The following is a 26,495-nucleotide window of genomic DNA, read 5'->3' as shown; positions in this document are numbered from 1 at the left end:
CAAAAAAAACTAGTCACCAAGGACAAACCAGACGCCAAGCCACAATGAGCCAGTAGAAACAAAACAACATAAAACAAGGTCAAACACCTAGAGATTATACAATATTGTTTAGAACTTGAACAATATTAACATTTTTATCAATAAAAATCCTATTAATCTCAACAAGATCTTCCATATCATGTGCATTCTCTTGCTTACCTTTATACCTACTATGTGTGTGAGCTGATAGTCCCTATTTGGCCTATGTATCACATTCTGAAATAGACACCTTCTCCTTATCCTTTCCATAGACTAAGATGGAGGGGGAGGCATGAGAAGACGAGGAGGATACATTGAGGGATTGATATTTATTATTAAGTCTATGAAGATCCTCTGTTCTATTAGTCATGGATGTTCTACTAACTACAATAACAACTCTTCGCTTTTCATTAACCCGATCCAAAGCCACCTTTAGGTTCATAATATTTTCTTCATGGCCTTAACATCCGTCACTAACTTCATACTGAGGTCTAGCAGGTTGTTCTATTATCTAAGGATGGGGTGTTCAAAGTGCTATGTCCAACAATCAGATCATTGATCTTGCATTTCAACCTTGAAATCTCTACAACCACCCATTTGAAGAAATTAGTTTGTCCATCTATGGCATCCTTCACTGTGTTCTTCCCAACCCCTATATGCACTAGGAAGGAACCCATGTCTTTACCCACAAGGGTACTCTCATCCACTTCAACTAGGATTTCAATATGGAAGTCTAGATTTTGTTGATCTTCATCGAGACTAGGAGGAGTACAACTATCTACATTTCCTTTCAATTTTTTCTTGGCATCATTGTTGCCTTCAGAGGACTCTGGGGGGGATTTTATTTTTACACTAAAAGAAAAGCCCAACTCAAAATTACTGTCATTAACAATGGAGCATGGGGACATAGGGTCCTTGCCCTTTTTGGCAGAGCTAGGACTTAGGGAATCTGGGACAAACTCATTAGAAGGTACATAATCAGAGTCTCCCTTGTCAGAGATTTCCTTATTAGAATCATACCCCTTTCCCTTGGTAGAGGTTATTTTTTTGTCGGTACCTAGGTGGAAAGTATCTTCATCAAAAGATTCAAACTCTGTGGATTCATTAGTGTAGTGCCAATGGACATTTTGGGAATAGTGGATAATGTTCTTTTTAGAGGTCGAGGGGTGCAACTTAATCTCAAGGTATTTAGCATGTCCATAATCAAAATAATTAACCCCTAATGAAGAACATGGGATCTCCATTTTTTCAGGTGGGCATTTACACTATTACACAAGGATGAAAGAAAAAAAAAGGAATTGAAATACATCTATCATGCCTAAAATGGTTCAGAATGGTGAAATGATAAGTACAAATTCTCTTGTAGCAGCTGTTAAAGGTAGGGTCCCTGACGAATTTTATGGAGGAGTTGGTTGATTACGATAAAGGTAGGGTTAATCTTGCAATCTCCAAAATAACTGAAAATTGGAGTAACGGGTCTTTTAAAATCCATGGTGTGAGGTTCAAATTGGACACGGGCCTCATTGCAACTGTAACAGGTATGCCCCACTCAGGGCTCAATGTTTTTAGAGATCTTAAAGTTTCCAATAATGTGGTTAAACTTTTTCTGTGTAAGGGGGCTAAAATTGGTAAAGCTACGGAGGATTATTATGACGCCTCCAACATCAAGAAAATTTGGGGCTAGGTGTTGAATGCTATCATGGAATACATAATAGTTGAGGGTCATTTTACTAGGGCCCATACTTATCACTTTGTGATATTGAACCACTTTAGGCATGAGAAAAGGGTTTCCCTGCCCTACTTTCTCTCTAGGTCCTTGTCGAGGTCTCTCAACAAACAAAATAAGAATCCCTTGAACTCTGTGCTTCATTGTGGCCTCATTCTGCTCATTTATGAGCACTGCAAAATACTTTCCATTCAGGAAAACAAGAGGTTGTCTGCTTCTCCAGGGAAAGCAAAGAGAAAGCTGGAGGAAGGCGAACCCAGCAAGGAAGAGTCTATTCAGAGCAAAAAGAGCAAGAGCGCCACTGGGATGAAAACCCAAGATGACAAGAATGACACAAAGGAAACTGGAAAAGATGGCAGTGAAATGGAAATGGATGAGTCAGGAGGTGAGGAAAGTTGGAAAGACGAGGATGTGGGTGCAGAGGAAGATGAAGACGAGGACGTGTCTAACCAAGATAGTCCAATTCACAGTGCTAGCTTAGGCAATGACAATAGCTAGCCTATGGGGGATAAGGATGATAAGGATAATGAGGAAAAATATATGGATTCTGAGAGGGAGAAGAATAAGGAACCCGAGAAGGAAATGACTAAGGATAGTTTGAGTAAGGATAAGGAGTGTGCCGGAGAAGGGTTGTTCCTGGATAACCTCAAAAACCTTACTGAGGCTAGATTGGGTTTTGATAGATGGACATATGAATTTTTGAGAAATTTGGAAAAAAATGGGAAGCAGATGGATGAGAAAAGGAAGGAAGATGACAAGAACCAGAAGCAATGGAAGCAAGACATGGAGGAAAAAGCTAAAAAGATGGTAGCCCAGATTGACTATCTGGAAGAAGGTAAAGTGGTGATGAAAAACCTGTTGGGAATGATCCCAAATATCTTGTCTGTTGTTACAATGAACCTAGAGGATATTTCTAATGTCCTTGAAAACTCCAGCTCTCCCAATCTATTGGTGGACCTCGACATTGATGAAGAGGCTACCGACACTGGGAGTGGGGAAGCTATGCCTGGTGGAGCGGCAAAGAGAACTAGGGCGAGTGTGAAGAAAGCTGCTGTGACGTTTGCTAAGGAAATCCCTAATCTTATGGATAACATCAAAGATCTGTATGGGATTAGCAGTAACTTGGCTAATGCCCTAAAAAACATAAATTAGTTTTTGTGCTTTGTCTAGTTTGGCTGGTTATCGCTGGTTTTTTGGGGCTTTTTAGCTAGTTTTTTCTAGTTGTTATGCTGGTTTTTCTTATGTATGTTCCTTTTGGTTTCTTAATGCTTTTATCTCATAAGGATATTTTGTAAAGGGTTTCGGGGCCCCTTCAAAAATTGTTTTTACCTTAATAAAAAACTATGTATATTTTTTTAGCATCAATGTTTCTAATCACACTTTATGATCCATCATCTGGATGAGAGAAATGAGAGAAAATGGATAAATTGTAGACCAGATAGCTTAAAAAGGAGAGGGTAGATGAGAAGCACAACTACCTAGGATAGGAAAGGACACAATAAAAATAATAATAATAACATAAATAAATAAATAAAAGAAGAAACACTAAAATGACAAAGAAACTGAAATAACAATCAAGACAAAAAGGAATGGAAAACGAAAAGAGAGCATGCATGCACAAAAGAGTATACACACACACACACACAAATATATGTATCTATACACACACACACATATATATACATATATATATATACATATATGTATATGCATATGTATATGTATGTGTGTGTATAGATATCTATATGTATACATGTATATATATATATATATATATATAGATATATAGATATACATGTGTATGTGCATGTATGTGTGTGTGTACATGTACATGTAGATATATATGTATATATACACATACACATACACATACACACACACATACACATACACATACACACACACACACACACACACACGGACACACATGTATATATATACATGCACATGCATATGCATATATGTATATACATATGTACATGTATGTATGTATGTACAAAAACCTATACACACACACACACTCAATACGTACAATAATATACATATATGTGAGAAAATAGATATGAATTGTGGAAATTTGATATCTAAAATCAATCTAGTTATAGAGAAACTTTTTTTGGATAGATACAATCTTTTTTCTAGCTAAAAGGTGAAGAATCACCTATATATTGATGAAATCCTTGAGGTATGAAAAGAAGATTTTTCTCGAATGCAATTTGGCTATCAAAGAGATTTTTCCATATGAGAAGAAAAACTCTTTGATGGATGAATTGCATTCGAGGCAAATCTTCTTTTCAAACATTAATGATTCTAGCATTTGGAATAAGTCAAGAAAATATTTTTATTTTGTTAAAGAAGGGTATGCATCTCTTCAACAATTACCTCAGCCTCCTTCAAGATGACCTTCTCATTTATGTTGTGGATTAAAGTGTTTTCCTAATGCTGGGGCTTTTGCCTGGTTGTCTATCAGAGGCTAAATTTTGTTTGGGATGAGACTTGATGGACTAGGCATCAATCCCCTATTCAAGTGTGTTATGTGTAGTCAATCTTATGAATCTTCTGACCATCTTTTGATGGAGTGTAAATTCATGCAAAGTATATGGTCTTGGTTGCGAGGATAATTACTATGTTTTGGCCCACTACAAGGAAAGCTCTTGTAACATTTTCAAATTTGGTTGTCTTTGAATCCTTCTTCTACTTTTTCCTGTATTTGGAACATTTTGATCCCATAATACTGGGTTATACTTTTTGGTACACCCTGATTTTTGTTGAAATCATACGCTTTTTAGAAAATATAGTGATTTAAGCCTCAAGAGATCTCATTTGAAATAATTAATTGAAGAGAGTTAGATCAAAGCCCCTCAGATCAAAATCTCTTGGATAGAACCTATCTACTTTTAAAGCATAGTTGCAACGAAGTCCTACTTGCACCTATCAAAATGTTTACAAAAAACCACTCTTGAATTAGCTTTGGGGGGGTCAAATAAATTCATTTAAAAGTTTTTGTTTTTTCAAGTATTTAGTCCTTATTATAAGCTTTCCAAATAGTATAATTTTTAAAATGTTTAATTCTCATGATATATTTATGTTTTATTTCTTATGAATGTAGGTTTTTCATTGAACATTAAGGATTGCATTTCATACATGAGGGAAAATTTAGAAAATAGAGAAAAGAATTGTAAAAAATATATTTTCCCTTGATAATGATATCCTCGTTTCAACACAAAAATAAGAAGTTAATTCAAACACATACAAAAAAATGTTAGAATACACCTCTGTCCAAATATAAATTACTCCAACTTCAAAAATTAACTAAAAAAAATATATGCAACAAAAATTTATGAAAAAATATCCATCCACTAGATTTTGTTGGGACAAATATATATTTTAAAAATTAGAATTTCGTTCTTGCTATAAAAAATGTTATGCACTATGGAATATACATCACTTCTGAAAAATGCCAATTACTGTAAATATTAGGTTATTAAAAGTTACATTACACTATGGACAATTCATTTCTAATTATTTTTAAAAATAAATTAGAATGTATATGAAAAATCTCACAAATCAGTAGTTTACTTCATCTTGAAATTTTTAATGGTTTAATAGCTGCTATAAGTGTTAGAAAGTAAAGATCTAGTGCAAAATACTAATTTAAGTGTCAAGTTTTGGCAAAAAGTGTAACCCAAGAATATGGGATCAGCACCCATCTATTCTCATTTGGAATATTTGGCTTGAGAGGAATAGTAGGATCTATAAGGGGGGAGGAATTGGAATTGGAACAAATTCTCTTCAAAATTGAGTCCTCTATTTTTGTTCAAATCTTCAAAGGTCAGAGTTTTTTCCTCATGAGACAATTACATCTTGAAGACTTGGCCACTTTTCAAACTTCCTCTTGCTAGTAGATCGATAAAACAGACTAATTAGATAAAATTGAATTTTGATGGGGCCTATAGAAGGAACCAAGATATTCAAGGGAAGGTGTAGTTCTAAGATATCATTCTAAAATTGTCATCAAGACAACCTGTAAATTTGTTCCCCTTGCAACAAATAATATGGTGGAGTTCTTTTTGCTCTCATTATGACTCTCGCATTTGCAATTAATTGTAGTGAAAGATTTAAATACATTGAAGGTGATTCAATGGTGGTGATTAGAGCTTTAACTAAATCTCATACAGATTCTTGGCATTTGAATTATTTATTATAACTGGCTATGAAGCTAATAGGACAATCGAACTATTATATGATCGGGCATTGTTATCAAGGGGCTAATGGTTTGGCAAACAATCTGGCCAACAAGCCTATAAGAGATGGAATCCAGTATGCTGAATGGGACTATGTTCCTAGTTGACCCCTATTTTGTTTTGGATTATTTTTGGATGATTCATTTTGGTTGATATGTATCGAATTATGCAATCAATGGACATACTTGGATACAACTGCATTGGTGTTTTGCACTTCACTCACTAGTTTGTTCTGTCCTACATCATGGGAGTTCCATTTTTGGAGCATATTTTGTACCTATGCCATGTGCTAAATTTGGCCCTACACTTTTAATCCCCCTTGTGACATCATTAATCTCGCACCATCATTGGGTCTTTGGAAGCTTGGATGGGTTTTTTATAGTAGCTTCTTTTGGTGGTTTATATGTGTTATGGGATTCAATTCTTGGATCTCTTTCATGCGGATGAGATTGCAATCATGTTTTCTCCTAGCTTTTATTATTTATTCTTTGGTTCGCCTTGTTTCTTGCCCATTCCACTCAACATGGCCTTTTGAATTTCTCTTGCCAACAAGTATTTTGAGGTGCAAGGTGGTGACAAGGAATTATGCTTCAAGTTATGCTCAGCCTTCACCATCCCATTTCACCCCATGGAAGATGCACTATCACCTTGCGTGGCCCAAATTGTCTCATTTGCAACTCTTTTGTGCTCCTGTCATTTTCTACTTCCTATTTTTCTTTGATTGTCAAGGATTTTATTTGGTCGATTGACCACACCAAGCTCCTTGTGGGTAGTTATGTACACCTGAGCCTCTTCACTTGGCCAAAATTAAACAACTAGTTGGAGAATTACAATTTTTTTTGTGGCTCTTCCCTAGTGGGTGGTTTCATTTGCAGAGATGAGCTCTTGGGGATTCACTATGGAGATAGGAGCTGCATCTACCAACCCATTCCATTTTGAACTCTTCTCTTATCTCCATAGTGAATGGGTTGGTAGATGAATCTCCTATTTCTTTTCATCAGTGGCTGTGGTTTTACCAAAAGGTAATTGAAGAACCCCTATTTTCATTTGCTGTTGCTTGGATCTACACTATCCATTTTCTCTTTTCCGTCATCATTTCATAGTCCAGCTTTTGTTGCAAGCTCAAAGGATTCATCCACTGGAGTTTCGAGCCCGGGTGATTCCACAGTTCTCTCATGAATGTTGCTTTTGGACGTCTGCTATGAGCCTGTGTCTTTTGTTCTTAGTGTCTAAGTTTTAGATGGTTGAGTCTTATTCTTTAGTTTGTAAATACCATACAGTTGGAATGCTTTGGGGTCAGTTTTTCTCCTAGGGTTTGTCGTATCTTTGTAACATCTTGAGGGATGAGTATTTCCCCTCAAGATTGGTTTGGGTTTTTGTGTGATGGCCACATTTCGATCTCTGAGAATCCTTCTACACATATCCTGGATGGATGAGGATTTCTCCCTCCATTTTGGTTTGTACTTCAATTGTAATTATTTCCACTACATTAATATAATGTTTTAGGTTTCGACCTTTTGTCTAAAAAACAATCTTTTCTTGATAATTATATTAAACATTAAATGTATTTAAAGATATAGATACACGACGAAAAGAAAGACACATACTTGAATGAAAGATAATAAAATAGTAAAAATTAATAGATCCAAGAATTAAATAAGAAAGTAAAATAGGAATCTCATATTACAAAGAACTAGAAGCTGAAGAATTAATAGGTTGTTGAGGAGACACTAGTATACGAGTGAATGCGGAGAATGGAGTAGTGAGGGGCAAAGGAGGAACATCGAGATACAATAATTTAATTTATGGATAACTATTTGTTCCTTGGTATCGCTATCTATATCAATCAACCTAAAGTACATATCCATTCGTATCAACAAATCCTTTGATGCATCCCCTCCACTTATCCCATCATATTTAGGATATTGAATTTTTTCAGTTCCTAAATCAATGGACCCCTTTGTCATTACATTTTCTCTACTTAGATAATAACCATCGAAAGGTATTGAATAATTATTCTCGTGGTCAAAATGTAAGGGTTTTTCATTATCTATATCCCATTCCTTTATGCCTAAATATGTGTCATGTTTTTTTTCATTGTTCTTGATAATTTATGAACCTCTCTATTTGATGTTATTTATATTTATATGAAGGGAGTTCATTTTCTCTTGAAGCTCTTGTAGTGACATGATTTTTTATGGTATTATATTCATATTGGTTTCTTAAAAAAGGGTCAAGCTAGGACTTATTTATGTTTGAGTTGTTCTCTTTATTTTCCTTACACTCTATCTTTATGAAAGGAAAAACAATTATGTTTTAGTTTCTATGTGGAGAAAAATTATCATAGTAATTTCTAAAATAGAGGATTATATTAGAAATAATTATCAGAATAAATAAGATTTTTTTCACTGGTGAATTAGTCCATTTATAATTATAAATTGTTAGAAATATATTATTTTTAGCAAATACAAATATCATTGTTAGTGATGGACTCATGGAAGGAGGATCCAAGGAAAAGGATTTTTCAATCATGTAACCACTTTCTTATCTAAATAAATAATTTTAATATGATCAATATACATATATATAAACTAATTAATATACTTTATTCAAATAAAAGAATGCAAGAAATTAAAATGTGCAAGTGTAATATACATCAAATTCACCAAAGTGAAATATAAGAAAAGGTATTCCTAGACTAACGTGTGCATTAACTAGGATCAATTTATTTTTCCATACAATGTTAGAGATGTGAGTGGGTTTGGATTCTTGCACACAAGGGAGAGCCATGCTATCTTGGACTTTTAATACTTTTTTTTTATTTCATGTGATTGGGATTTATAGAATGTGTTTGGAATGAACTAGGCTAATAAAGGAAAATGAATAAATATAACAAAATGGAGTAGATACATCATGAAATAGAGAGAGAGAGAGAGAGAGAGAGAGAGAGAGAGAGAGAGAGAGAGAGAGAGAGAGAGAGATTTTGTAGATGGGAACTTGGAAACAAAATCTCAAGTTGACTGTGTAGGACAAAAATATTGGGTGTTTATTTCTGGAGATGATAGAGGCCTTAGAGATGACTAAGGATGGAACCAAGAAGATTCTCATACCTATCTCCTAAAAATATGGGTCAAAGTCAAAAGATATCTTGATATTCCAAACCCTATTCTTATGGTTTTGCATAATATAAAGTCTAAAAACAATTGTTACTATCTACTTCAAGTCCATCTATAAGTTTTTCATTATCAAATCTACACATGAACACAAAGAAAATAAGAAAAAATAGGTTATGTTGTACAAAGGCTTGCCAAAGTCAAACCTTTTTCTAGTATTCCCACCTCCACAACAATGATGGTGAAGGAGAGCATGCCTTCACATAAAATGAGGCTAAGGACAAATTCTAAAATGGCAATATTTCCTTAGGTATGAAACCCTCTCAAGGAGTTGCACATAAATGTGGTCCTACTAGGGTTAGTTCAATAACATAATGACAACAATAAAGGAGGAACATGAATCGACACCTGAGTGTAGCCTAATTGTAGTGAAATTATAGAAATTTCTTATATTCTATTACTTTATAGTTTGATAGCTCATTCCTTGTATCATTTCTCTATATTTCTATTAGATATTATCAATGATTAAAAAGACTCCTTATATAGAGATCACAAGGTTATTTCAAGTGTAGGCAAATAAACATCAATCAAATGCAAAAATCAACATCGAATCATCTAATAAAAAGGTTGACACTCACAATTCCCCAATTTTCAACCCCTTTTTATGTGACTATGGTGTTGGGTGATTAGGTCCATCAAGAAAGGAGCCTCTAAAAGGGAGAACCAAGCATTAGGGCCCTTAACATAGGATCTAGTCTGATATTTTGTATTTGATGAAGAGTTAAGCACATGATCATCATTAAATTTTTTAGATAGCCTAGGGCATAAATGGTCTTAAAATGAACAAAGGAAATGCACACTAAAGCAAGTGCCAAATAGAGTGTGAAATTGTTATGGTAAACAATTTACAATGCTATAATACTAAATAGGAACCAAAATCTAAGGCAAGGAAATTAGAGAAAAAGGGATCCTTATCACTAAAAATAATGGGATATGTATATGAGGCACAATAATAATAAGTTAAAAGTAGTTATCATTACTACAATAGAAAACCGTTAAGGTGCCTATAACCATTTGATTCTTCCATTTTTGTTTGACTTGAATAGACATAAACGTAGGGTTAAAGGATATTAAATATATTATGAAACATTTTCTAAGTCTATATTTTTTGCACCCTTGTACAGATAAAACCATTCGAGATTCTCACACCCAATTCTTTAAAATATCGTTAGTATCCAACTAGTCCAAAAGATAACACACATTCAAGTAAACCATGCCACCAATGGACTAGATACAATTAGGTCATATAATATTTATGTTTCTCATCAAATGATAATTTATTCTAAGATAATTAACAATCAAAAGCGTTATCCTATAACAATTACAATTAAATTTATATAAACATCCAAAATAATCAAGTGTGATTATTGTTCAAACATTAGGGTTCTCACTTTGGTCCAAATTGCATAAAGACATTAGGTGTGAAGAAAAAATAAAATATAATATTTAAGCAGATATGGACAATACCTTCTAAGGTTCTTATTATGTTCAAAAGAGATAGGTTGTCTAAAATTCTTTAATCAATTTCTTAATTGCATAGATTCAATGGGAAAATAAATTGATTTGTGTCAAAAACCATTTATATTTGCTTGGAGATCATATTTTACATTTCCCTTTTATTTGGGTCAATTAGTATAGGATATTTTAGTGTGTGAAATTTTTCAAGCCGAGCCTAGAAATTGGAATCTTGAGAAAAAAATTATTTCTTCGTTGTAATAACATGGGAGTAGAAACAAGAATTAAAAGTCAAATTGAATGGTGTTGAAAAAAAGATAATGATATTAATAAAAAGCATGTTTCTATAGTAGAATATTACTTGCGATTAGATGCTACTCTTTCTAGGTTATAGCTCATTATTTAGAGAAAGCTAACAATTTTCAAGGAACACTTATTCAATCTTTTTTAAAAATTAAGTAAATTTCTTTTCAATATTTAAAGCACTAATAGTTATAAAAATCTCACTAATATTAAATATGAATATTCAGTAGTTAAAATTATAGTTCAATAAATCAAAGTCAATGTATCTAAGGAAGATGCATTATTTGTAGGAGTAGAACTCCAAAGCCAGGATCATAACTACTAAAACCTTCACAAGAGAACCAAAGATATCACCAGATGAGATAAAATACATTGAGTCGAGATGTACATATGCTTTCTTATATAGGGAAGAGCTATAGAGTCAGCACCAATGAGATGCAAGAGTAGGCATAACCACTTGCCAACTAATGGCACAAAAACTAATGTAGATAAACAATAAAATATAGTAAATCTTACCTACTATCTAGGAAAATGATATGCCTAAGTAAACCTAAGATTGTGAATAAATATTAATTTATTCCAACACCCCCCCTTAAGGGCAACTTCGGGCAAAGAAATGCAGTATGCAATGAAGATTTAATATTGGTCTTGGCTATAAGGCCATGATAGGTACCCATGTACAGTGCAAATGATCTCTTACAAACGGAGAAAAGGAGAAAACCTCATGGTACAAAACTCCTCTACAAAAAAGAGATGCAAATCATGTACAAATGCAAGCTGAAGTGATATATGGAGGTCTCCACAATATCCCTCAATAATGACATCCATCACTAAAATACAATACAATTACCCCTCCAATGAAAGGATAGATTGAGACAACATTGCACCCCCTTGATGAATAATCACCTACAAAATGGTAAGTGTCTGAACATGATGCCATGCATACAAATAGCTTGTCACCCATAAGAAGAAACAAACCCATGTAGAAATGTAGGAATGCCTCCCAATCCAAATAGGAATGAGTAGGAAGCTAAAGATTATGTCTTTGAATTGCTCATGTCTCCTTGTGCATGTTGATGAAGTCACAATCCAACCAGGTACATGCCTAATCAATGAAGAAGGCGACAACTTGGAATTAATATGGAAATTGGTGTAGAACAAGCTCCAAAGATGAATTGATGACCGGATTAAGTCATCAAATAGATATGTCATCCATCAAATTTGAAAGACAAACTAGGCAAATTGACCTGATAAATGGTGAAATCAATTGGATTAAGATGCTCCATTGCGAAGGAAAATCAGGGGGATGAACCTAACTAGGTGGATTGACCTGTTCCATTGTTATGAATTAAATCACTGATATGAAGCCCAATCAACAAAAGAAGGGAGTTAGATTAAGCTCTACAACGGATTGACCCTTGGGCACATACATGACCACCTACTAAGAATGGACAAAAGTTTCTCAAAATTGAAATTTTTTTAACACCTAGGGGCTGACCCACTAGATGTCCATATGACCCTCAATGCTAATGGGAAGCAAAATATTAGCCCACCACCAACAAGAAGGGGTGCCGCTGCGATGAGCGGCGCTAATGGGTCGATAGGGTGGTGGGACATAGGCCACGCCACCTTGAGCTAGAAGCTTGTGCAAATACATGAAACCCCAAATACAATACATATCAGCTGCTAAATTCAGCTCCCACCGCCAAATAGTAAGACAAGCCATCACTCTCAAATGTACTCCATGAACCAAAACGATACAGCCAAAACAAGAGTTGCTAGCATAGGAAAGGCAACTGGCTGATGTTGAGCGGGCTAGGTAGGTCTGTTGGAGTGATGATCGATTGAGAGGGCTCGGCGTTAGGAGTCGCCGAGCAAACAAAGGAACCAAAAGCAAGTTGACGGCTTGATAAAGAAAAACCAGCGGATGGAGATAAAGAACAGGATAAGGCCTCGAACTCGCCACCAAATGTAAACACTCCTCATCTAAGAGTAAGAGACCAGGCAAAAACAAATCCGTCCAGATATGAACAGATCAAATGCAATCGTAGCCACCAAATAAGGCGAAATAGAAATTTGACAAAATTTCAAACACCAGAATCGTACCAGACAGTCTGTGAATCTGCGAACCCTTGATACCAAAATAATCAGAATATGGCCTTCTCAGATTTGGAAGGAGTTCCAAGCTGAAAGGCTCTGATATTATGTAGGAGTAGAACTCCAAAGTCAGGATCACAAGAGAACCAAATATATCATCAAATGAGATAAAATATATTGACTTGAGATGAACTAGATGTACATATGTCTGCAAGGTCTATAGAGTGAACACCAATGATATAACCACTCCCAACTAATGGAACAAAAACTAAAATAGTTAAACAATAAAATATAAAAAAAGTTATCACCTAAGAAAATGACATGTCTAATAAAACTTAAAAGTAAATATTATTTTACCTCAATAATATTTTAAAGGGGTCAGATGAGTTGCATGACTAATTTTTCAAATCGATAATTTATTTGTTATGTTTTGTAGTATAGAATGATAAATATTTAACTAATTTAATGATTTAGTAACTTTATTCATGACTAAATTTAGAATTAAGTTACTAAAATTATAAAGAAATTCTCTCTAAATAATAATTGAAGATGTTATACTAACCAACATTAAAATTAGAGGAAGAATTTAAATAATATCAACATTTTTATATAGATTTTGTTAAATATACACAAAAATGTGAATATATTAAAATAAATTTCAAACATTAAGTTTATTATTAAAATCTTACAAGTGAATCAAATATTATTATGATTGGAAAATAATAATGTTTTGAAATAGTTCATAATTGATAAATTTTAATTATTAAAATTTATTTTAGCTATCATTAATCACTATTAATGTTTGAACTACTATGTTAGTCTATGTGACCCATCTTTCAACTTATTTATATTACATTCTACTTTGAAAACGAAGATTAGTTTATTCTTTTTATTAGATTTCAATTATCATGTTTCATATATAACAATAGTTATGAATGAATATCAAGTTTGAGAAAATATAATTCTAAACATTTATCTAATAGATTTTTCTGTTTTTTTTGTTTTTTAAAAAAGAAAATTTGAACCCAACATCATTTAGGTGCCTCCAACATAGACTTTGCCACTAAACCAAACATTTATCGTATAATTGCTTCAATTTAATTAGTAGCATATTCAAATTCCATTTGTAAGCTTTCATATTCTATATGATCTTTAATTTGAAAGACTTTTTTACTTGTTTAATAGGTTGTGTTTGATGTATTATTAAAAAATTTTACTATTTTATAATCAAGTTTTTATTAATATATTATATTTTAAATGAACATTCTCTTGCTTCTCTTTAATTTTTTTTTATGAATTATGCACATTTATATCATGGTAAAAATCTGATGTGTGTTATTGAAGTTATTTGCTAGTTTTGTATATTTTGATTCATTTACTTGGTAGCATTTAACTAGATAATGTTGTGATCAATGGATTAGATTCTATGATCATAATATTCCAACTTATATTTAAAAAAAAAAAAATGAATTACTAAAAACATATTAGATACTTGATTATGTTCCTTTATGTTCCAAGTCACAAATACATTTTCTTTTTTCTAAAACTTTGCTAATAGTTTGTAAAAGTGAAAGCAAATTACTAGAATAATTTAAGAAGATGCTGAAATCTATGAAATATTTTTTCTTTCATACACCAAGACTAATGTTGAACATTTGTTACAGAGATCTATCGTACAATTATTTTTCAGGAGAGTTGATAACAAATACAAGACAAGTGTAAGCATATCAAATAATTTATCTTTTGTCAATTAGACAAGTCAACTGACTACTTTTTATTTTAAGCCTTTATATATACTCTTATTATATTCTTTTACTAATATAATTTAATAAAATATTTCAAGGAAATAATTATCTTTGAAAGTATGGAATCCTAAACCTAGTTGATTTATATCTAGAAGAGTAGTTGAAAATCAAACAACCTTATTAGATCTCTTTCCACAGAATTGTATTGTGGTATGGTTTGTCTTTGCTTTTGCATCTACTATAGATTTTATGCTTAACTATTGTAGTCGTTAAAATTTACAGGAATTTGATACAGAACTCATTTGACAGCAATGTCTCTAATGGAAGGTTCGCTTCCAATCTATTTGACATTTTAAATAATATATGTTAAATAATTTTTTACTTTAGTACTTCTGTGTAAAGGAAGAGTTAATGTCTGTCACCAGCCACTGAAATGTACATGTTTGTGTTGAAAATGAATTGACTCCAGAGATCAAGCTTATTTTCAAAGAGGATTCACTTGCAGAGATCCACAATGTGAGTTCGTAAGTAGTATTGTAGTATTTTTTTATATTTTTTTTGTCATTGTGATTCCTATATATAGTTATAGGAAATGAAATAATGCTACCATTCATTAGAAAAATTATATCTTCTTATTTGAGATGAGATATTTAATCTTTCATTTGAATTACAATAATTGATTAAGATTATACTTTCAAAATTATATCCAATTAAAATATAATGATAATAAATGTACATCTTAATTAAGTGTTAGTTTCAAGTCAATATTAGTTGATGAACATACGCAAAATCAAATAGTCTGGATCATCTTCAAACATCACATGTTCGCATTGTGAATGGTTCAACCATAAATAATCTATACACAAAATAGCTAGATCACACGTATGTCACACATACATAGGTGATTAACACTTATGCGCCTCATGGGTACATATGGGTGTTAGCTCAATCATATGTTACCTAGATGCATAGGATAGCTAGATCATACATACATCAAAAGTGAAAAAAATAAATCAATTAAGCATCTCACATATACATAATATGAATGATTCACATATATACACATTATTATAACTTGCACATACATCACACGTACATGTGACTAGCTTAAATGCATCCATTGTGGACACAATATAAATAATTTAAGCATTAAATATTCACATAGAGCTTAGCTATAAAATAGAAGTGGTTGTGGTCTCATTACAAGAATCTTCCTCTTCACTTAACTTACAAATACATAATCCCAAAAATGTACCTTAGTATAAAAAGAGGAATTTGGGTCCATTCCCTATTACATCATGGGTCCCATCCTTTTTCTCAATCCTCTACTATCTGGGATGATATCAAGCATCACATACTACTAGATATCATCACTAGCAAGAGTAAAAGTATAACAATATACATAATAATTGAGGTTATTATTACCTATATATATATTGTTTGACTCACACACATATAGTAATTAACTAATAATAGAAAGATGATGGGACACTTATCCTTTAAGTGCATCTTAGCCATAAAAAATGTCAACACTTCTCATATTACATCATGGGTCTCATCTTTACCCTAGTTTTGTATATCATTTGTGATAATGTGCAAGTACTTGATACTACTTGCAATCATTATTGGATATAAGGAGTGTAACATTAACATCACATAACCTCATTAATAATATTTATATATCCTAATGAATCTTTCAATTTGATGGGTGTTGACATCTACCAGCTCCATGCCACTAGTGAATGTTAGTCCAATTAGGTACGAGGTATTTACTAGTAGATATTGCATGCATTGTAATGGTGAAATATGGTTAAGCCCTATTTTATCATGGGTTTCTCCTAGCATTATTAACCTGTGTTCTATAATTGATAGTTAGCTACAATTGAAGATATGATCATTATCCTATGTCATCCATCACTTGCATAATACTAATCACAACTAGTTAGACCATCCCTATATATTGTATCATGTATAGCTATTGGTATCCTTCACCTATGTGCTATTAGATAGTGAAACCTAGCTAATCTATATGATTTGAAAGATAGTTTCTAGAATCCACTAGCTACATAATATTGGTAATAGTTTATTATCCATGCCTATATTAGACTCAATTCTAAAGTGGTGTGGCCACTTTTTTAGCATCCATATTTTTGCACTTACCCACTAATTGATATCTTAATGCACTAATTATTGATTATTATAGATTCTATTATTTTATTTTTACAAAAAAAATGGTTAAAAGAAAATTAATTTTAATTTTTTATATTTATATTTGTTACAAATGGAGAGATTGAATTGATGTTGTCTATATCTGAATTCATCGATCCATAGATCTTTAAATAGATAACATATATAGATAGTCGTGTCTCTTGAATGAGATATGACTCTCCATGACAAATATTTTGGAGTTTGAAGAAATATAGTTTATATTTTAAACACCCCCTATAAACTTTATTTTATTATACAATTTAACTAGATGATGAGGGCTACATATAAAAAATAGATATATTAGCTACCCATGTCTAAATAAAAAAACATTTAATAACGATAACTTCTTAAGAGCAATATCATGATTCAAATGCACTTAATTACCTTTGTCCATCATTATCCATACTAAGATGTCTATCATGTCTATATGAATGGAGCAATTGAAGTAATTTCCAATAATCTATGTGGTCGAACCCCTCATAGATTTACCAATGATCAACACTACAACTTTTAAGGTTCATCAACGATCATTGTGACCAATGCTACAACTTTTTAGGTTGATCAACAATCTTTGTGCTCAAAACCTTCATAAATTTACTAATGATATCTATCATAAATACTATTAATGAAATTTGTAATCAATGATACTTATTTTTATATTTAATGCTCCAACATTAAACCTCATTCCTTTACATGGATATAATTCAGGTAGGCCTTATAGTGGTTGAAATTGTATTAGATTAAAGTGGAGCCAATTGATCTTTAGATCTACAAAACATTAATATAGAATTACATTGAGTCTTACAAACTTACTCTTAGTTTTATAATTTGCATAATGTCTTTCAAAAAATATTTTTCTTCCATTAAAACAATTCGTCACTCTATTTTAATTTTTTAACTTTTAATAATTTTTATTATTTTGGAATATGAATATTTATACTTGTACAAGATTTTAAACATGTATATATGTTGTATTTTTCCAAATAGATTTATTGATCCATCCATAATACATTTGCATATGTTTTATCATAGATTTCTTCTTCCACTTTTTATTTTAAATTATTTTTTCAAAATAATTCTTTAATTTAAAAAACTATAGGGATGAAGATCCCAACACATTTTTTTTCTATTTCCTTGTCTATGACAATGAGAGCATCACATACATTTCATTCCTTTAGTTGATTCAATTTTGAACCTATATTACTTGTAACTGTTGAACAATCTGGAATACTGAGGGGGAGTGGGGGTGAATTAGTATTCCTTTCATAACAAAACAATCTAAAATTCTCAAACTTAATTTAATCTCAATTAGCCTTAGCATAAAATGATATATCCAATAGAAATGAAATGCAAGAAATACACAAGCATAAGAGAGACACCAAATTTTTATATGTCAAAAACCCAAATGGGAAAAAAAGTGGAGAGGGTAAACTCTCAAGATAATATAACCAGTTATATGGGATTACAAGGCTCGTTGCCCAAATTACAATGTCTTGCTATTGGAAGGCTTACTGCTAAGAGAAACAAGTATGAACTGAAAAAAATTACATCTACATATGCATGATTTCAATTCCTAATAATCTTAGATATCACCATAATAGTTTGTGATAGATCCAGCTAGGAATCTCTACAAATCTTTCTCAATACACCTATACCAATTCGTTATTGCACCAATTCTGCCTTCACAATTCAATCTTTGATCCTCATATTCAACCTTCTATCTCTCACACACACCATCATATTCATTTCACTCCTTTCTTTCTCCCTTACTACTATTAAAGCATAACACTCATATATACACACCACCGGTATAAGCACCAAGTCGGCCTCAAAGAAACTTTCCCCAAAGACGCTCCAATAATCAAATCACACACTACAAGCACCAAAGCAAAAAAAAGGTTAAAGACATTCAAGGTCACCCGAACATAGAATAAACATTTCCTCAAACTTCCACAAGAACACGCTTCTGAAGCACAAAAAACACGATCCAAGTTAACATAAACAAGTCAAAGACATAAATAACTAATCACCAAAAGATTATCATTAGACACTAAAAAACTGGAGGAATTCAGAGTTCATAGAACTATCAAATACTACACAACCAAATATACTTCTGGAGCACAATATCCGAAGCACAACTTTTGAAACACAAATACTTGAATACAACAATCTTAAGAAATGATTACTAACATAACAATAGTGTTCTTTTATATCTGCAATGAGACAAAAAATGAGGAGCACTGCAATTTTGAGACAAGTCAACTGAATACTAGTAGATTGCATTGCATATATATTTGGAGCACAAACTTAATTCCCACAACCAACACCAAAACTCAGACACAATGAGAAAGATATCCACCTACTAACATTATACATTTTCAGAGCAACAATCTACCAGAAAAAATACCAGCAACATACTTACAATGACTACTAACTGCCTTACATACATGCATAACTATCTTCCACTACTCTTAACTGTCAACACTCTACATACACTGCATAGTGCAATATCCGGATCAATCCAGATCATCGAGATTGACATAAGTGACAAGCAACATACATTTGTAATAGTAACATCATCTGTAAATTTTTTATCTCTAATATTTAAGTCCTTCATGCATTAGCCTCACTCTTGGCTTAATAGGCTTGAGAATTGCTTGTGCATGTTTTTCCAAAAAAATCTTGTATATCTCATTTTTTAAATTATCTTAAAATCAACATTTGAGTGTCATAAATTGTACTCCTTTAATTATGAGTCCAATTTCACACTCTCCTTAGCATTTCTTTTAATTTTCTCATTCCTCTAAGTATCTTAGGACCTTTTCTTGTCTTGAATTTATTCTTAGCTCAAGATTATGAATCCTATTCTATTTTAAAACTCCAACACAAATTCTTTTTGGGCCCTTACTTTAAATATGCCATTTATCTTATATCATTTTAATCTTTTTATGTGTCCTATCTCATTTTAAATTTCAATACACATTTTCCTCTATCTAAATATTGTCATTTTTCATATAAATTACATATATGATAGTATGGCCCTATTATCTTGTTACTCTTGAAATTCAGACCTATTTTGTCAAGACACTAGTTACACCCAATGTCCAACGCTTTTTAGCTAAAATTTTAGGAGGAAAGTGCGGGTCTCACCATTTTTGGATCTATCCTTGAAGTGAAAAATTATTATTTTAAGTCAATGAATTTACCTTGAGAACCCTTTATAAGACATCACTCCCTATTCTTATTATCAATCCACAAGTCTTATTCTAAGAGCAATTATTTTTTTTAAGGAGCAAATCTGAGTTCAAGGAGCAACAAGCTACAACAAGGAATCTTCAATTATGTTTTCATGATGGATTTTATTACAATTTTTCATGTTATTGCTTATCCTAAGAGCATTGCATCATCAGTTGAAGGTATAAACATTTCAATTAAGCATTTACTATCAAGCATTTACTTCAAATTTCTATTTCTTTCTTAATCACAATTGTTGTAGAGTTACGTCCAACCTAGGGTTTGAGTAAGGGAAGCCCCTATGTAATTTTGTGTAGTTGCAGGTTTAGAAATATGTTTCAAACTCATACTGAGGATATAGGAACCTAATTGTCTTGAAATTTTGCCTAAAGTGACATTTTAGTTTAACTTTATTTTGGAACCTAACAATAAGCCATCGTTATTTCTTTACATTTCTTCCTTTATAGAATTTTAAATATAAGTTGCCTTCTAATTTTTTTCTTTACGACAACCTAAATATTTAATCATTTAATTTATTTTCACACAATTACAAAATCAAGAAAAATAATAAAATGGACCAACTATGGATTTTGTCCACACCAAAATTTTCTTAAACTATTAGAATATCAGATATATATGAAAACTTGCCACTTTCCAAAAATAAAAACTTCTCCAAGAAATGTGGAGAGCACTCAAAATGAGACAATTGCATTTAGAAAGTACCAATGGACTCATCTTGATTTCTTGAACTCATTGCCACTATCAAAATTTCATTTCAATATAGTTGATGTTCTTCACAAGTTTTGAAAAATTCTTGGAATGGACCCACAAAAGGCATTAAACAATAAGAACTACGATGAGCTCTAATGCCAATTGTTAAATATGGAGAGATTGAATTGATAATGTTTATTTCCAAATTCATAGATCCAAATATCTTTGAATAAATAAATTATATGGATAGATAGGTGTCTTACATGAGACATGACTCTCTATGACAAATATTTTGGAATGCGATATTTGATATTTGATATCACTATTGATTTATGTAATTTATTTTTTAAAGACAATTATATGCTTTAAATGTTTTTAATTTTATAATTTCATCATCATCTTTTTGATATCATAAGAGGTAACTTTTCATGAGACTATATAGAGTAAAACTAATATTATGCTTTTGATGCAAATATTGACAATATGTGGTAAGCTATTATTGTAGAATATTTTCTATTTTTTCTAGTTATCTTAAGAGATTTCTTAAGTGGTGAATGTGGAGCAACCACCTAGGTTTGAGATTTTAGGCCATGAAAACAATTTTTACAATCTAAAGTGATTCACTATGGACTCAAGCAAGCCCCAAGAGCTTGGTATAGCATAATTGATTGCTATCTTTTGTAAAATGGCTTCAATAGGTACAACAATAATCATAAATTGTACACCAAGATGAATGAGTAAGGTGAGATTATGTAATTGTTTACTTGTATGTTGATGACTTGATATTAACGAGTGATTCATCAATTGACATATTCAAAGTAGCTATGAAACAAGAATTTGAGATGACTGATTTGAGCTTATAAGGTACCTTTTTGATATTGAAGTAAATTAGAATGAAAAGTATATTAATTTCACAATCTAAGAATGCAAATGACATTTTGAAAAAGTTTAACATGATGAATTTCACTGCAGCCCCAAGACCAAGTGTGATAGATTTGAAATTGAATATGGATGACAAAGGATCCGATTTAAATCCAACTTTATATTAAAAACCTTTTGGTAATCTTATATATTTAATAGCCACAAGACCAAAACATAAAGTTTTTAGTTAGTCTAATTTCAATTCTCTTCTCAAGGTCAAGTCAAGTGATTTGAAGCTAACAAGATGTACATATAGTGATTGTGTAGGCAACATAGATGATAGAAAAATCACTTCTGGTTATGTTTTTTTCATTTTGGGTCAGGTGTAGTGTCATTGCCTTCAAAGAAACAGCCAAATCCCACTATTTCATCTGCTGAAGTAACAAAGTATGCAGCAGCTATAAGAGTAGAATGTTAACAGACTTGAAGAATGAACAACAAGAAGCAACAAAGATATGCTAACAGACTTGAAGAATGAACAACAAGAAGCAACAAAGATCTATTGCAGCAACTTAGCCATAGCACTGTCTAAAAATCCAATTTTTCATAAAAGAAGCAAACACATTTACACAAGGTGTCATTTTATTAGCGAAATATTCTTGGAACATTGCAGGATGGAAAAATAATTTGTAGATATCTTCACCAAACGAGTAGAAAAAGAAAGGTTTATACATCCCCTCAAAAACCCTGGCAGCAACATCTATTTCTGTTAAAAAGTAGTACCAAAAACCCTGGCAGCAACATCCATTTCTGCTATTTCATTTGCTATCCCCTCTTTTCTATTTGCTATCCCCTCTTTTACATTAAATGTGGAAAATGTATGTATTTTGCACGTCTCATAAATCTAGTTGTTAAAAAGTAGTACCAAAAACCAATAAGAACAGAACTATTAGTAGAAAACGTTGTTTCCTAGAACTGTTTTTTATTTGAACAATGATCTAACTTATGTCCATTTGTTTTGCAGACACTTCTTTGGACATTAATTGTGGGGGTATTCCATGGACTACTTACGAGGGAGATGTCAATCCATTAGGCCCTTCCTCGTACTTTTCAAGCTCTAATGGGAACTGGGCAGTCAGTAATACAGGACTTTTTATGGATGCTGAACATCATAAATGGATAGTGGCAGGTAACAACTCTCAATTCGCCAAAGGAATAAACACAGAAGTGTATGGAACAGCACGTTGTTCATCTAGCTCCTTGAGATACTATGCATTATGCCTTCAAAATGGAGAATATAATGTACAACTCCACTTCGCTGAGATAGTAATATCCAACGGAATGATCTTTCCAAGTCTAGGAAGACGCATCTTCGATGTTTATATTCAGGTATATAGCAATATACTCTTTTCCCATATGTTATCTAGGTTTCCTGCAAATCTTGCTAGTTATTATTTACTAGACAGGGACATAAACCTTTGACAGAATTTCATATGTTGATTTTTCATAGGTGCATTGTTTCGCTTTTGAAATTTATTTAGGGAAGTAGAAGATTGAAAGATTTTAACATCAAAGATGCTGCTGGAGGCTCATCGTATAAGAAAGTAATCAGAAATTTCAGTGTAACTGTGACTGAGAACTTTCTGGAGATTCACTTTTTTTGGGCAGGAAAGGGAACATATGACATACCAGTGAGGGGGACATATGGACCATTGGTATCAGCTATCAAAATCAGTCCAAGTAAGATTCCTTTGCAAATGACCTTGTGTATTGAGTCTTTCTAAATAATGGTATAGCAAAGTTTTTTATAAATTTGTTCTCTATTCACTTTAGAATTAGATGACATGATCTGTTAGCAAACCTGGAGAACCTTCTCTGTGTATCTTAAACAGGTCCCATAATTTTGAGGTTCAGCAAATTATTTTATTGATGTCACTGATAAAATTATATTCTGGTCATTGCCAAACCCTCACCTTTGTAGATCACATGAATTGTATATCTGATATAAATATAATGATCTTTCATTGTTTTGATAGACTTCAAAATCAACAACACAACCATTAGCAATGGGAGAAATAAAAGCAACACAAGTATGATTGTCGGCATAGTATCTGGGGCAGTAATAGCTTTAGGCTTCACAGTGTGCTTATCGTTCATCTTTATTAGAAGAAGAAATAGAATGAAGAGCAGATCTTCGGAAGGCAATGATGATACAGGTGATGAGAGAAGTGTCTTGCTTGACATACACTGTCCATTTGTGCCACATTTTATACTCCTGTGAATATGTCGACGAGTGTACTGACACATGTTTATCAAAATACTGTATACAGAATTCCTAAATATGGACACAATTTCAAACACATTCAGTCTAGAGATGATTAAGAATGCCACAAGTGACTTCAACCCTGAGAATAAGATAGGAGAAGGCGGGTTTGGTACAGTTTTTAAGGTATATCAAATACACTTCGATTAAATCAGATGGGCCTATGACAGAGATGCAATTTCTTTAATGTTTCCTTTCTTTTCAGGGAATACTGCCAGATGGAAAAATGATTGCAGTCAAACAGATGTTTCACAACTCAAGGCAAGGCGTTCGAGAGTTTCTTAATGAACTGGGTACAATATCTGCAATGCACCACCCCAATCTTGTGGAATTGTATGGTTGTTGCATAGAAGGGAAAGAACTGTTCTTGGTCTATGAGTACATGGAGAACAACAGTTTAGCTCGTGTTTTGTTTGGTACATCCTAATAAATTCTCCTCCACTAATTAAATTTTATATAGATTATTGTTTCAATCGTGTCTCAATCTTTCTTTGCTGATAAATGAGTTTTTTTAATGTAATTGTCCATTTACAAAATAATGAATTTTCTTAAAATATGCAATTGGAAACATGAAAGTATCAATTGAAAGAATTTGTATTGTCACTCATAGGTCCTCAAGGATTCAGGCTCAACCTTAAGTGGCCTCAAAGGTACAATATTTGCCTCGGAGTTGCACGTGGCCTAGCATATTTGCATGAAGGATCCAGACTGAAAATTATACATCGAGATATCAAGACAACAAATATCCTTCTAGATCAAGATTTGAATCCAAAAATTTCAGACTTTGGATTGGCCAAGTTATTTGACCAAGGCAAAACTCATGTCAACACCAGAGTGGCAGGAACAATGTAAGATTCTACAAGAAAGGTTATTCTCCAGAATAAAATCTAAACATTTAGTACTATTAACAAAGTTGTGCAATGGCATGAAGTTTACACCCTCTAAATTGCTTTTAAATTTTTTCCAGAGGATACATGGCTCCAGAATATGCTTTGAAAGGTCATCTCACAGAGAAGGCAGATGTGTACAGTTTTGGAGTGGTAGTCCTTGAAGCTGTGAGTGGCAGAACTCACACAGAGAAGACAATGCAGGCAGAGATGGTTTATCTGCTGGAATGGGTAACCTCAAAACCCGTCTCTTAAACAACACAACTAACCTGATATTATATCGATTTTTTTTGTGGAGTTAAAAAATCACATTAAGAAATTGCCCAGTGTTTGCAAAATGTTTTTAAAAAATTGAATTTGTTGTATAAGTGCAGACTCATAACACACAAAAGATTAAAATTAATATCATTGTATTTTTATGAGCAATAATTTCTCATAATTCAGAAAACAGAAATATGCTTTCGGATAGTTTATGATATATTTTTGTGATTACCATACAGACTTGGCATTTGTATGAGAAGAAAAGGTTGCTCGATTTGGTTGATGTGAACCTCAAAAAATCAAGCTATTCCAAGGAAGAAGTTTTAAGGGTGATCAATGTGGGTCTGTTATGCACCAACGGAACTCCTATGGAAAGACCTTCAATGTCCACAGTTGTTGAAATGCTGGAAGGGAAAATAGAAGCCCATGTTTCACATTCTAGACCGTCATATCAAGAGAACTGGCAGCCTAATATATATACAGAAGAGAAACCATCGTCACGCAGAGAGAGCTTAAGCTTTGGAGGACCATCCCATGATAGTTCCTCTGCCTAAGAAAGCTCTGGTAATAAGAACCAAACTAAGGGAAGATAACAGAAAGAAGTGTCGTATATTACATAGTATCTTCTGATTTATATAATCACTTCTACCTTTGATAAAAAAGATGGATAATAATGCTATGTTGATGATTGGATCACTTCCTACATACACAATATATCTGTTAAGCATTTCTTAGAACTTGTTAAGAAATGTTTGGAATGACAGACTACGAGGAAGTAGAGATTTTTCTTGTAAATGAATTTACAACTCCTTTGAAGAGACTGTCTAATGTTTCACTTTTTTTTTTATTGTTTTTTATTTTCATAAATCAGGTCGTAGTAAAGCAATTCTTGTATATTTGCATTAAAAATAAATAAATAAAGCAACTTCAATCTTAAACCTCGACATAAGTAGAACTTGTTGGAATTTATTATTATTTCTAAGCCATCTGATGGAAGTAATTGCACAGCGCATTGGAAATCTCTTGGGATCTTATCCCTCTTCCTCCCTTGACACTGCAGCAGCAGTTATTGTTTTTGGCAGAGGTGTACATGTTGGTAGGGGATTTTGAAAATGAGAAAGAATTTTTAGAAAAGGCAGAAAGAGACAAAAGAAAACAATATTGGATGCAATTGAGAGTTTTTTCCAAATAATAGAAGGAATACTGCAGCACTAGCATAAGTTAGTTTTGTGAGGAGATAATAAAAGAG

The 26,495-nt window shown here is 32.5% G+C and overlaps 1 protein-coding gene across 6 annotated transcripts in view; it reads left to right on the top strand.

The window, feature by feature from the left end:
• LOC131065974 (probable leucine-rich repeat receptor-like serine/threonine-protein kinase At3g14840) overlaps positions 1–26,096 on the top strand; it is a 92,029-nt gene extending 65,933 nt beyond the window's left edge. For 5 of the 6 annotated variants that reach the window (XM_058000614.2, XM_058000611.2, XM_058000612.2 and 2 more), the window contains 11 exons: positions 14,681–14,734; positions 15,044–15,088; positions 15,231–15,277; positions 22,800–23,164; positions 23,317–23,515; positions 23,812–23,991; positions 24,106–24,224; positions 24,304–24,514; positions 24,709–24,946; positions 25,066–25,216; positions 25,486–26,096. In XM_058000614.2, the coding sequence (XP_057856597.2) occupies positions 14,681–14,734; positions 15,044–15,088; positions 15,231–15,277; positions 22,800–23,164; positions 23,317–23,515; positions 23,812–23,991; positions 24,106–24,224; positions 24,304–24,514; positions 24,709–24,946; positions 25,066–25,216; positions 25,486–25,800 (1,924 nt within the window). In that variant the 3' untranslated portion in view covers positions 25,801–26,096. The remainder of the gene's footprint in view (positions 1–14,680; positions 14,735–15,043; positions 15,089–15,230; positions 15,278–22,799; positions 23,165–23,316; positions 23,516–23,811; positions 23,992–24,105; positions 24,225–24,303; positions 24,515–24,708; positions 24,947–25,065; positions 25,217–25,485) is intronic. The other variant, XM_058000615.2, reaches the window with a different exon arrangement.
• The last annotated feature ends 399 nt before the right edge of the window (positions 26,097–26,495 follow it).

This window comes from Cryptomeria japonica, chromosome 2, assembly GCF_030272615.1.
Source record: "Cryptomeria japonica chromosome 2, Sugi_1.0, whole genome shotgun sequence".
Lineage (NCBI taxonomy): Eukaryota > Viridiplantae > Streptophyta > Pinopsida > Cupressales > Cupressaceae > Cryptomeria > Cryptomeria japonica.
This window is presented reverse-complemented; position numbering and strand designations above follow the sequence as displayed.